We start from the raw sequence: 14,188 nt of genomic DNA, 5'->3' as shown, positions 1-14,188 counted from the left end.
CTGTATATATATATATATATATACGTACGATCTACCTAATTCTATATAACTAAGCAGTAGTTTTTGTGTGACTGTTTGTGTGTGTGCGTGTGTGTGTGTGTGCGAGGTTTGCAAATATTTTTAAAGTATTTTTTTTTTAGAAAACTCGAAAAGCAAAAGTGTTTCAATGTTTCGTATGTAGTGTAGTGTAGTGTAGTTGAGTCGATAAGCGATAAGCCAAAATAGATTTTAAAGCCCGAAAACCAAGCAAAGGATATAGAATCTGTGGGATAATACCAAAAAAGGCAGCTGTTTACTTATAGCATTTAAATTCTAAAGCAAAAGGAATTTTATTAAATAAACACATTAAATCAAACGCAATTAAACACGAAACGTGTGTGTATGTACCGAAAAAAGGTATAAACCAAAGTGTTTGTCACGTTTAAACCATTGAAAAATAAAATGGAGACTATAGCGCACTTTTTCCGTACTTTAATTGACGCAAAAACCATCAATTAATGGTATTAAAGTGAGTAGAAGAGAGCAAACTACTACGTATTCCAATCTTATATAGTAAACGAGAAGTAAGACGAATTTTAGAGAAATCAGTTTTTAAGATAATGGACAAGATGATATTTCCTGTTTACCCCTTTTAAAACTGACATTCATCCCATCCAACATCCTAAATCCAAAATCCTGTTGACACATTTCAGTGCATATTATATATTGCATCTATACATATATAAATAAACCAACAAATATATATATAAATACATAATTATTGTAATAACATTATAAGTCTGTAAATTTGTTAACATTTCTAAAAGCAAACAAAATCGATGGGGGCAAAAGGAAAATTAAAAGAACGTCACCCAGTAGTTGTAGCTAAACCAAATTACAATTATACAAGAGAAGAATCTAAAAAATACGAGCAAAAACCAGCCACTCGCGTAAAATCATCCAAAACGTGAGAATTATATAGATTGCAGATCGGTTGATAAAAGCGAATCGAAATCGAAGTCGAAACAATTGTTAAAAGCAGCCGCTTAAAAATCAAAACAAAGCAAAACATTAAAAGAAACGAAAAATGAAAATAATTATATAACAGTTGTGAACAAATTATATTTACATAGCGGATAAATAAATTGCATAACAATTGATTAAAATACAAATAGTAAAAGGTGTTTTAATATTATTCAATTTTGTCTTTTGCAAAGGATTTGTCTTGTTAATGTTGTCTTTATGATAAAGGACCAAATTATTACATTTCACATTTTTAAGCTCTTGAGCCTTCAAAATTTAAATTCGATAACAATCGATAAGAAGCACATGAAACAGTGCTGCCCATATCTGATTTTTTTCTTGTTCACTCCTAAGGAAGCGTTAGTACATTTAAAATCCCTTAGTCTATCCCATCTCTAAAAAACCAAAAACAAAACAAGAAATGAAAATACTGCAAAACTTACCTCGTTTTTATTGAATTATTCAAATAAATGGAGCGAAAAATTATGGAATACGATGTCGGCAGGTTCAAGACCTTGTTTGCCATGAAAGAAGAAGGCGAACGGGAGGAAGAGGAGGATGCGGACATGATTTTGAGATCAGAGATCTATGATGAAGAATTGGCCCTGGAACGGGAAGAACAAGAGTTTGAGGAGCGGAATCTGGGAAACCAACAAGGCGGTGAGTTTGAAAAAGTTAATAGTTATTGGTTAAATAGTTAAGATGACGATGTATACGCCTATATAGTAGATTGAACAATAACTCTGCAGTAACTACACCATAATTTTAAATCTTTAGTCTACTGGTTCTAAAAACTTCTTAAATAGAAACTTATGTGCAATAATAAGTTATAACACAGGTACACAGTACCAATTGTTTTCCATGATACTTGAGTACTTCAGAGTAAGCTTATTTCAATAGCAAAATTACAACCATAAAAAAAGAACGCAAAAGAACGTTATTGCAAAATGTCCAAATTTTTCGCAATTAAAAATATTAGTATTTTGGCCATAACTATTAAATTAATGGTCCAATAACTGAATGACTGTCCATTTAAACTAATTCATAAAGTTTAAGCATTTGGTTGTTCTAACATCTTAACTAACTCTTTAATCTTCTTTTCAGGATCCGCAGCATCCTTCGCCTGCAGACACTGCCCAGAGGTATTTTTCAGCAAGGAGGATTTAGCCGCCCATCGCACCATCCACCGACTTAAAAATGGTCAGTTGAAGAAATCTAGTGCAGAGTTGACTTGCGACACCTGCGGAAAAGTCTTTCAAAGACGTAACGCCCTCGTGGATCACATTAATTCCCACAAAAGTGAACGGAACTATCAATGTCCGGAGTGTCCGGCTCGATTTGTGCAGCGCAGCAATAGGGATTGCCATCTAAGAAACACGCACATGAAGGAGTATCTGCACGCCTGTCCGGAAATGGGATGTGAAAGGCGTTTTCAGCAGAAACGCGAACGGGATCAGCATATAAAAACGGTCCACCGCAAAGAGCGAAACTTTGTGTGCGAGACCTGCAAGGCAAGCTTCAGTCATCCCGTAAATTACAGGAAACACTTGGCCTCGCATACTGCCGAAAAGAACTACGGTTGTCCGATATGTGGCAAGCTCTTTGGTCGAGCCGAAAACCGAGATGTTCATCTTTTTGTCCATAGCATTAGCAAGGCGTATATTTGCTCCGTTTGTGGAGCAGATTATATGCGCCGCAATCAGTTGATTCGTCACAGTTCAGCAAGTGGCCATTTAAACGATCGAATTGTAAGGCAAAAACCTCTGTTTAGTCCGGCCCTTGCTTTCAAGGATCATCTTCAGATCCAAAAGGATGCTAATTTAGAGGAAGATTATGGGGATGGGGAGTTTCAATGGCCAAAAGAGGAGGATCACGCTAGTCCAGAAGAACTGGCCGAGGACAGTGACGAAAATGAGATATTAAAGTATGGTACATAATCAAGAAAGAGAAGAACTGGTCAGGTTAGTTCGTATCGAATATTAGCATATAATATAATCAGCTGAACTTAAGAATGAGTGGTGCTTGATAACTGCACAAAATGCTACCAGTGCTGTGAAAATAGTTTTTAAATATAAAACTAATTAATGAATTATCAACAAAAACAGAAGCTTTAAAATAAGTGAAGTCTTTTTTTACTCTTAAAACCTTATAGAAAATATAATAAGTTACTGATAACTAATAGATTTAAGGCTTGTGCAGAAAATGCCAGTATTATAGAATCAAGCGTTTCAAGGAATTTAAACTATGAATTAAGAACCAAAAACTCTCAAAGCAAACACTTTAGGACTTTAGTTTTCAAACATTAAAAAAAAATGGTTAAGAAATAAATTAAATCTTTGCTTTCCCAAAATTCTTACTTATTTACATGTTAATTGATTAATTTTTTTTGTACAGCTAATACGATAAATTAATGATTGTGCAGAAAATGCCATAAATAAATGATATAAAAAATGGCAACAGATATTACCGCATGCAAAAAATCAACCGGAGACGTGGGTCAAGAAAAAAATGAAAACAAAAAAGCAAATGAAAAGTGAATGTCGCTGCTGTGTCTGGTTGCACTTTAATAAAAAAAAAGTGAAATGAAATGTGAAGTCTCACCTGTTGAAAATTAACAAAAATCAGGCGTAAAACCCATAAATACGCAAAGCAAAAGGGGGAAAAACATAAAAGGGGAGGGGCTTAACAACTGGTTACAACAATAACGACGAAATGAAATTATTTAACACCTTTTTTATGGCTCATTTGGCTGGTAATGTGTGACCATATTTAAGCCCACTCCCCTTTGGGCCTTGATTTTCGGTCAAAATTTCGCACTCGATACGAAATCATTTTATAGATCGATCATCGCTTATCGACAACCAATGATCAGTCATAAAGCTGTCATAAGTTGGTCGTTTTTCTCGCTGTCTATTTTTAACCCTTTGTTAAACTGACATAAGTTGATCTTTCTTCTCGCTCTCAACTTTGTAACAATTGTCAACTTGTTTTAACCCTTTGTTAAACTGACACAAGTTGATCTTTCTTCTTGCTCTCGCCATTGTAACAACTGTCACATTTTTTGGACCCTTTGTTGAACTGACTCATACGAAAATTATCTAATATTTTGTTGTTTTTGTTCGCCTTTCGATTGTTGTGCCTGAATGAACTTGTCGACACAGTTAAGCTTCCAAGAAAGAAAGAAGATCGGCCAGCGGAACTTACGTAAAAGCCTTGACCCTGCCTATAAAATATCTGGGGGATTACCTCAGCCACAGCTTGTGTGCTTCTTTAAGTTTGTTTTATAGTCTCAGCGTGGTATTTGTTATAAAGTAGAGTTGAATAGATCTCTAGCAGGGGTATACAATCTCTTCTCAATATTACATTACAATAAATATCTATGGTAAATTAAATAATAACACATTTATATATTTAACTTTGTAATATACTACATTTCAGATGTAAATAGATAGGTCTAATTAAGATCTACTAAATCTTTTTCGACCAATGCTTCTAGGCATTATTTATTACAAGATATAGTTAATTTAATGTAGTCCCTAAATCCCAACAAAAATGTACAAACCAATTGCTTGATTTTAACAGGTGTCTAATGATTAGGTTCGTTCCCCTAGCTTAGTTATTTGTTTCGCTTTTTTATAATGATGCAATTTCGTGCCTATTCAGAGATTTAAATAACTGCCGTAACAGCGGGCCAAGAAATACAATACAATGAACTTGGAGTAGGTTTTGGAAAACCTACACTGACAACAAAATGGAATAGTACAAATAAATATGTAGCTTAATCACATTTAAATTACATATAAAAACTATAGTATTAAATAAAATGCACATTAAATTGCATGATTAAAATTGAGTAGAAAAATGCTTGAATCACTCCTTTTTTTTACCAGTGTAGCCAAAGTTTTCTATTTCCGTCTTAAGTCACGTTTCGCTGGGCTAATTCTGACCGCTTCCGAAACAGATGTCAGTTACAAGTGGGCACTCAAGTTCAAGTCACTCAAGTGAAAGAGATCCCCTGGCATGATGATCTACTAATGCGATCCGATCAGAGCCTATAAAGCTGTCATCCTTTCACTTTCGTTACGTTACGTTACGTTAAGCTGCGCGTCTTGATTTCTTTGATGTGGGTCAGCGACTTAAGGATCAAATGCTTCAAAACTGGTTGGGCGAATCGCAATCATTGCGCAACGCAAATTGGGAATGGGAAATGGAATTAAGTTAAAGAGTTATGATTAATATGGAAACAGAGAGACTGCTGCGAGTGCGTTGACCATCCATCATCCGGAGGTGAATGGTGCAATCTGGAGATGAACAAGTGGATTATGCAGATTGAGTGCCATTTCGCGAAGAATCAGTTGGTTGCATTTTGTGGTTACCAATTATGCTCTTTTCTAAACAGAAAGTCTTAATAATCTTTTTTCTTTTCTTTTGTTTTTGTTTGTTTATATTTATGACTTTAAAAAACTTTTCTTTCCTTTTCCCCTTTCTTCTTCTAACTGAAGATTTCTGTTAAATTAATAGAACCTCGTGGTATTAAACAATTGTTCTTCCTAAAGAAACTAATCTTTAAAAAACTATAACGCAATGCTTAATAAAATAAGAATTTCGATCTTATTTGTACGGGATATTTTTTTTTTTGGGACTGGATTAACGATAAAAAAAAGCTCAAGGCAATTGTTATTGGGCAAGCCTCTACGTTGATCACCATTTGTCATATTCATAATAGATCCTATCTTTTTGAGACCTAGAACACCTAGTTATATTAATATCTCCGTACTACTTTTATGATGATCTTATATAACATTTTATTTACACCTCATTATTATCATAGTTGCATTTAAATCTACGCACTATTTCATGATGATCTTATAAAACAATATTCCTATGCTTCATTATTATCATAATTCTCCTTAATATTTTTATGGTGATCTTATGTAACTTTTATTATTTTTATTTTGTGGTCTTACATTTTTCCTACGCCTCATAATTATCATATTTCCATATAAATATTGGTACTATTTTATGGTGATCTTATATAACATTGTTCTTACGCCTCATTATTATTATTACTTGATCATCCAACTCCTTTAATTACAACTGTGCGAAAGCAAAGCCAAGTAAATTCACATTCCCTCAGCTAAACGTGTATGATTTTTAAGTGGATCGCTTTTGACTCATTGCCAATGCAATCGGCGTTTTGGCCGATCCACACCCACTTTTGACGTCCCCTCCCATCCACTAGTTTGATATAGTTTCATGCATCAAATGCGAATCACAATTTTCAAGCGAAATCCGAAATCGAAGCAATCCGTAATCACAAATCAGAGGAGAGAAAACTGCCAAAATCGGCGACGTGTCTGGCATTTTAATTGCCTGGAATCTTTCCAATTTATAGGCTGAGAAAGTTCCATTTCGCTTTTTAAATTAAAACAATTTGATTTGACCTGTTTAATATTCTAATTTTATTACAGAAAACCATGAGTATTTGGTTTGGCTTATGGTAAGATTGTTTTGCGGTCAAAAGATTTCTAGATCTTGAATATAAATCTTGAGGGAACTATAAAAATATCTTCCTATTCCAGATGATCTATCCTCTCTTTTACCATTTCTTTTAAAACACTTTCTCGATTTCATAGTTTTCGTTTTTATTTTTCGATCTTGGCTTACAGTACAAAATAGATAGGGGTAAAAAAACTAAGAAGATCTTAAAACTGTTTTAATAATTTAGTGATAACCATGGGAGGAGGTGGCCGGTGGGCCATAGCTACTGGCGGGCGGCAAGTATGTGGCCTCCGGCTCGAAAATGGGCGTGGCCGAGTCGCCGGAGTGACCGGGTGGTCCGTAGAGCTGCGCCGGAGTCGGATAGTCGTAGCCCGGCGAGGAGGGAGGCGCCTGTGGAAACGGAGAGCTGGGCGTGGCGTAATCGTAGCCGGAAATGGAATTGGATCCGGACTCGTGCTTGGCGCCCAAAAAGGCGCTGGGCTTGAAAGGCGCCTTCGAGAGCTCAATGTCGTGACTTGAGCCGAGGATATCGGTGTGCAGGGCCTGTGGCTTGCTAGCCGTATAGGTGAAGTGACCCAGTCCCTTGTGACCCAAAGCATAAACCGGGGTCTCCCTCTGGTCCTGATCGCGCTCGGCCTTCTGCTCCTGATGATCCAGGACCTGCACTTGCACTGGCTCCTGCAGTGACTCCTGGTGATCGTAGCCGGGAATCAGGGGCACGCCATAGCTGCTCAGGGGCACTCCTCCCTTGCCGAATGGTGTGGCAGCTGGGGCTTCGTAGGAGTAGCCGGAATGATCCTCCGCCGGATGGGGCAAGGGCACCGGCAACGGGTGCTGGGCAAATTGTCCTCCTCCAGAGGAGTGACCCAAGGCCAAAGCGTGACTCAGTCCGTGTTCCAAAGCATGCTCCAGGCTGTGATCCAAACTGTGACTGGATACCGGACTGGGTCCGTGGCTGATCTGATGATGACTGATGCCATGACCAAAACCGTGACCGTGACCTTGACCATAGCTGTGACTTGGTTGGTGGCCGTTGCTGTAGCTGGGTCTATGAACTGGTGCCGATGCATAGCCAATGCCGTGACTACTTCCACCGTGACTTCCAGAGAATTCGGGCGAAGCAACCACATACGTACTGGTTTTGTGGCTGTTTCCCAGTAGACTTAAATAGGATTGACTCGAGGATGGTGCATATTTATAGCCCAATCCGGAGCCGTGACCCTGACTTATGCCGTGACTAATTCCGTGACTTATTCCATGACCCTGACCATGGTATTTGTGACCGGAACCGGAACCGCCGCTGGTTTGCACAATGTATGTTTCGATTTTGGGACTTCCACCACTGCTATAATGATGGGGTCTTCCGGCGTAGCCACCGTGACCACCGGATTGTCCGTAATGATGGCCGTAGCTGCTCTCGTGACCATCCAAGTGACCACCGGAGTAATCGGAATAGCCGGCAGAAGAACCGGCACCCAAGGAATTTCCATGGTAACCGCCGAAATGCAGGTGATTTTCATAGGCAGGTGGCAGATATTTGTGGGAGGGGCCGTGATAGCTGGAGATTCCACCAAAACTCAATCCTGCGTCTCTTTTTGGCTTTGAAGAAGCAGCAGAAGCAGAAGCAGCGGTATCTGAAGAAGAAGACACGGGAACTGAAGAAGCAGAAGCAGCGGAAACTGCAGCAGCAGAAGAAGAAGAAGAAGAGGCAGTTGCCAGAACGAAGAAGAAGCAGCAGCAGCTAAGCAAAGCCCCCGCTAACGGTACTCCGGCAAATTTCATGCTCGCACACACAAAAAAAAAACGGGTAAAAAAAAAATGTCGGTACGGTTATCCTTGGATCGTGTATGGTTGTCCCTGTCGCTCGCGTTTACGATGGAAAATAAGACGCGACTCGATTCGCTGCCGTTGGCGCTTTGTTGGCCACCTCTGCGAATGACGACCCTTTTATACCTTTTTTCTAACCGTCACTCAAAACTCCACTCGGAACTCCAACATTTTCGACTCCGCTTTTGGCCATTTTCGCTGCTCTCTTTGCACTCTCTCCCTCGGTCTCACGCACGCAAAAAGCAACGGTATTCGGGTTCCTTTGTTTCTGCCACAAACGTCGACGTCGACGCTGACTGCGCTGCAACCTTTTACTGTTTCACTCTCACTCTTGTTTGCCGCACAGTGGCGCAATATTGTGTGTATTATAAATTAAATAATAAATAAATTATGCATAAAATCAATTATTTTATTTAAAGTATTTTAAATGGAATCTTGCAATCAAAGTTTATTAAATTGAAATATACATAAATGGGAATAGTTTTATTGTCGATAAACTTTTTTTAAGTGCTAAAATCGGTCTCTAATTTTTAATGTTGTTACACTTTGTATTATAACTTCTATAAGAAATTAGTTATGTTTTAAAATTAGTAATAAAACCATCTTAACTGTTGGCATATAATTAAGTTATAAATTGTTATGCATATGCATATAATATATACCTTGTATTGTATTTGTTAAAAGTAACGAGTAAATAACTAATAATTCTTAAGACCAGTTTTAGCATCAAATAAAAAAAATAAATTATATCCGTCTAATAGACATATGTATGTAACATATGTGCATATTCAAATATTCTTGTGAAAGCTTCTCCAACGTAACTGTATCCTTGATCTCTCCACTATTTCTCTCCACTCAACGATCGTAGGTGAGAGAGAGACGAAGAGAGCGTCATTTAAATTTCATCATTCGGCAGCAACGTGGCGTGCACAGCTTAAGATTTGCAGCTCCTGCTAAATTGGGCCACGAATTGATTTATTAATGTTTAAAATCATCAAATATCGCTTGGGATTGCTTACATTTGATATAATACAACAATTTCAAAGGCGGCTTACATTTCTTCAAGTGCGCAGTGGAACGCAAGCGTCAAGTGAACATAACCTCGAAATTGGCCATCACGTGTAGTAAAAAGTGCCAAGCGGTTTGCCTAAATATCGTTAATGTTTTTTAATCCTTCTTCTTGCTGTAATATGATGTTTAATCTTTATTTTTGTTGCAATAGGATGTTTTGTTGCTACGCAAAAAGGGGGTCGCAACTCCCTTCTCCCCCCCGCTTGGATTTCTACTTATTAAGAGAGAGAGAGGATGACATAAAAATACTGAACAACAAAAGAAGCGAATGTCTATGGGTAAATAAAAACTGCAAATAATCCAGGGTGAGTACCATTTTAATTATATGCTTTTAAACAATTTTTTTATGCCAATGGCAATCAGATAACCAATTACAAATGTCCCTTTGGAAAGAAATGTAATCTTATTAACTCAAATATCTAAAAGATATGAACATTTTGAACTTGGGTATTAATCTTAGTATACTATTTATTTATTTACTTATTGTGCTACAAGTTATTACTTTAATTTCACGCAAGATTCACAAAGGTTTTTACTTAAATCGAACGGGGTTCAAAAAAACATATTGTTTTGTGCTAAAAAATTGAATTTGTTTCTTTTGTAACTAATTTAACCACTGTGCTTTTTACCAACTTGACAGTGCCACTCAAGTTCAAGTGACACTTGAATATCTCATGTCTGCTTAACCACGCCCCCTGGTTGTTGTTGTTTTTATGTGTTTTTCCGATTTAACTTTGCCCATTTTTCCCTTCTCTTATGTCTTACGCTCTGCGTAAATTGCATTTAATTCACAGCAACAGGTCTCTTTCCTCTTCTGCTTTCCCCTCTGTTATTTTGTTGTACCTTTGCTGGGCGTTTTATACTTTTAGTCAAAAGTTTGCAACGCAAATAATATAATATAACATTTATATAATATAGTAAATAAATTGATATTTTATAAAAATCTTACAAACTATATCTTATAGTTGGCATAAAAATGATCAGAAATTTAGCCAAAAATGGGCATATCTTCAATGTTTGTAATTATATACGCATAAAAATCGATATAAAAGTGTTTTATAATTTTTTTATAAGCTGCAAGGGTATATTAAATTGGGTTTGCCTTTGCTGTTTTTCCCTTTCTTCGCCTTTTAATTGTTGCTGTTTTTTTTAGCTGCGCGATTTTTTTTTATTATACGAAAAGCGAGTTGATTTGCTATCATTTGGGATCTTATTTTGGGTCTCTGCTGTGGATTACGATTTGGCAATAGCTTGGGCGTTTTCATGACGCTTTGAACCACGTTCCCATCCTTTTAGTATTGACCCTTATCTAGCTAATGGACTTAGCTGAAACACAGGCGATATATCTATGTATGCAGTCGACGTCCCTGGGTCATGAATGATGTGCACCTTGTTCCCTCTTTTTTTTTACTTGTATTACTTTGTCCATGGTTTGGGTCATCTATTAGTCAGTCGACGACCATCAAGCGTAGTTTTTCCCTAATAGTTGTATTAATACTTGAGTTACCTAAAACAGTAATAAGTCCCCATCTTAGGAACCACAAAAGCTGTGGTTGGAACTGATGGTATGTGGGGGCTAAAAGTCACATCAGATCTTGTACGAAATTGTAAATTAATTCAAATTATAATTCTTATAAAAAACGATATAAAAAAAAAAAAAAAAAAATATATATATATATATATATATATATATATATATATATATATATATATATATATATATATATATTTTTTTTTTATATGTTTTTGTAAATAATAATTTTATTTATACTTGAGATACCTTAAAAAGTATTGAATTCACATAAAGCAATGGTTCTTAGGAACCACTGAAGCTGTGGTTAAAACTCATGGTATGTGAGCCTTTAAAGGCACATCAAATCATGATGTGTAAACTTATCCCAATTGTAATTCTTATACAAAACTATGAATTTTTGTGGACAAAGATATTATCAATATTTCATATATTTGTAGAAATATATTTATTTCTTCTATGTTAATAAATTTTGTAATGGCTCTCGTAAAATAATGGAACGCACAAACTGTTTAATTGAAACTTAATATTTAATTGGTGTCCGCTTAGTCTAAAGACTACATTTGTACAAGTGCTAGTACTGGCTGGTGCGTCTACAACTTTATCTTCTACTGCCCCGACGATTTGTTTTCGCTTTGTGCCCTTTTCTTTTGCCAACATTCAACATTGAACGGTCGTGTGCCACCGCAGAGCTTTTAGTTGATGTAATTGCCTGGCACCCAGACAGTTGCGCAGTCCGCATGCCAAGGTCACACCTGCCACGTCGATCGAGTTATAATTTTGGCGATTTGCGACTTGTGCGAGACAAGACGAGACGGCACGGTCGTAATTGAGGCATTTGAAAGTGGCAACAAATTGCCAGAGATCCGAAATCCAAAATCCGCCCATGGTAAAAGCCGGCCTCCGACAGTGGGCGAGTCATCATCAGCATCAGCGGGCCTTACACGTTGCCCCAGACCCTGACTTGGACATGAATTAGGCCTGGGAATGGGATTTCAAACTGGGATTTGTACCCAGACCCCCAGAGAGTGAATGTGTGTGTGTGTGGGAAGAAAATTAATTATGGAAATTAACATTTCCAGTTATGTGTGAAAAGCACACATTTAATTTTTTTTCAAATAAATGTTTTAATGTTTCTTGTTAATTTATTAAAATCTAAAAAAAAGTGTTATTCATTAGATTAACGTTATTATAATTTAGAGACTTGGCAGCCTAACTTTTTACCAGATTATAAACATTACTAGGTGATAAATATACATAGCTTAGCGGTGCAACTGCTCTCCCAAAACCTTCATCTCCCCTTGACTGTTCCGATCTCTCCGCCACTGGTTTGTTATAGGAATGGGCATGGAAGGGAGGTTCCTCCAGTTGTTGTTGCTCCTGGATGCCATTTCCCTGACCCCCAGCATCTTCGTCATCCGTGTAGCCGGCAAAGGGTGATGGCCTGAAAGGCAGACTGAAATGTCCTGCCTGTGGAGGAGCTGCCAATGGATGAGCCTGCAGCTGTGGTGCGAATAAACCCACTAGAATGGACTGTTGTGGATATGTAGGCTGTAGATATTGCTGTTGAATTTGTTGCTTATACTGCTGCTGCAGTTGGAGGTTGTATGGATGCTGCTGCCGTTGCTGTTGGTCCTCTGGAACTGGCGGAAATGTCTGGGGACCCGTGTTGTAACCAGGACTCAGCTGGGCCATTCCCGACAATGGAGTTGCCGTGGGCAGGATCAAAGGACGCCAGGGCATCGAGTAAAGCCATGAGGGATGTAGCTGCTGCTGCTGCTGCTGTGCCGTCAGCAGTGTAAAACAGCAGATGAGCAGGATCAGTAGGATGTGCATTTGGAAAAATCCTGAGCATGCAGCTTAAGATGATTGTCGATGGCAAATGCCTGAAGTGGCTCTCACAACTCGGGCATATATATGAAAATGCACCAAAGACATTTGATATCTTTGGTTCCGTTGCAACCGATACTCCACTCCACTCCACTCCACTCCACCTTCCACTTCAATCTCTTCCTTTTGGTTGCGTAATCTGGCATCCAATTGCTGCCTTTCGATTGCCCACCACCACGATCATTAAAACACGCCCAGTTTTTTGAACAGTTTAAACTCTCTAGTTTTAATATTAAACCTCATTCTGATTAAATGATTTTTCGGTTTTTGGCGCTTGCGAAAACGATGTTGCAATGTTACAAGTTTAAAAATTGTTGCTGCTGCTGCTGCTGTCATCGCTGTCTTTTGTGCGATCAACAACCCATGTAACTGAGCCGCAGACTTTTGCTCTTCGTCGCCCTTCGAACGTAAAATTTTCCACTTGAGAAATTGGCTGTTGGTTGCACAGAAAATAGTATAGTATGATATGTGATGATCATTTTCGCAGTAGCGAGTGAGGAGAAAAGTGTGAAATGCATATATATTTTTTTATACTTACTCTTTTTTTTCTGTGTCTGGGGGTTTCTTTTTCAGCAGGAAAGTAATATGTTAACTGCGGTACTTTTGGTGTGGTTTTAGTTAACAGCTCTGACATTATATTTTTGGATCATTGCTTAAATCTCTTAAGTATTTTTTTCTGCAAATATTTGCTAAAAAGCTTTTCAATAATATATTTCACTCCAAACTCTTTATTTCATTTCATATTTTGTAAAATTCCCCAACTTCCGTATAGCAATTTTCCAACTAAAAAAGGAAAGTGCCAGTTTTAACCTCAGCAAATGGGCAGTTGGTGTTTTGCTGCTGTCAGTTTTTTTTGCGTTGCTGCTGCTGTCCATTGATCGCTTTCGCACGACGACAACAACGACGACGACGGTAACATTTCAGTTTCAATTTCGATGACTTGACTTGACTTGATCGAAACCATAGCATTAAACATAACAAATAATGTGCCAAAAAGGGAGCACTGGATTTGCCTGCGAATGCAATATTTACTTGTTGCTGCCAGAGTTTCCTGCAATGAAAGCTGCTGCCGTGCTGTTGTTATCATTTCTGCAACACTGCAGACTTGCGGGTGTTTTTTTTCAAGTGCGGTTTCTGTTTGTTTTACCTTCACTTGGCCAGCGGAAGCCCCGCTCGAGAAAACCAAAAATCGTCTCTAATTTGGTGGCCCTCCAATGGCACATAATTCGCTACAACTCAGCATATAAGCAGGTATGAGAAAATCACATAATTCTCGCAATTATCTGCCAAAATCGTAATCAAATTAGCGACGCTGGCTTTTCTACAACTACGAAGGTCGTGGCTGCTTCCCGTTTGGAATGATAT

General features: G+C 37.8%; 3 protein-coding genes across 3 annotated transcripts; 1 reads left to right on the top strand and 2 right to left on the bottom strand.

The window, feature by feature from the left end:
• The first annotated feature begins 1,385 nt into the window (after positions 1-1,385).
• On the top strand, positions 1,386-3,683 carry LOC108138395 (gastrula zinc finger protein XlCGF8.2DB). The gene is made up of 2 exons (XM_017260574.2): positions 1,386-1,662; positions 2,107-3,683. Exons 1-2 carry the CDS (start codon positions 1,473-1,475, stop codon positions 2,937-2,939), a joined length of 1,023 nt encoding a protein of 340 aa, XP_017116063.1. The 5' UTR covers positions 1,386-1,472; the 3' UTR covers positions 2,940-3,683.
• A 2,943-nt stretch (positions 3,684-6,626) lies between these two features.
• Positions 6,627-8,437, bottom strand: LOC108138394 (hornerin). The gene has a single exon (XM_017260573.2). It carries the CDS (start codon positions 8,284-8,286, stop codon positions 6,727-6,729), a length of 1,560 nt encoding a protein of 519 aa, XP_017116062.1. The 5' UTR covers positions 8,287-8,437; the 3' UTR covers positions 6,627-6,726.
• A 3,708-nt stretch (positions 8,438-12,145) lies between these two features.
• Positions 12,146-13,910, bottom strand: LOC108138386. The gene is made up of 2 exons (XM_017260564.2): positions 13,856-13,910; positions 12,146-12,780 (listed from the first exon to the last, which is right to left on the bottom strand). Exons 1-2 carry the CDS (start codon positions 13,908-13,910, stop codon positions 12,146-12,148), a joined length of 690 nt encoding a protein of 229 aa, XP_017116053.2.
• Positions 13,911-14,188: the final 278 nt, after the last annotated feature.

The sequence above is a fragment of the Drosophila elegans genome, unplaced genomic scaffold, assembly GCF_018152505.1.
Source record: "Drosophila elegans isolate 14027-0461.03 unplaced genomic scaffold, ASM1815250v1 contig_149, whole genome shotgun sequence".
Classification (NCBI taxonomy): Eukaryota; Metazoa; Arthropoda; class Insecta; order Diptera; family Drosophilidae; genus Drosophila; species Drosophila elegans.
Note: the sequence above shows the minus strand (reverse complement) of the source record. Positions and strands in the feature narration are given on the sequence as shown.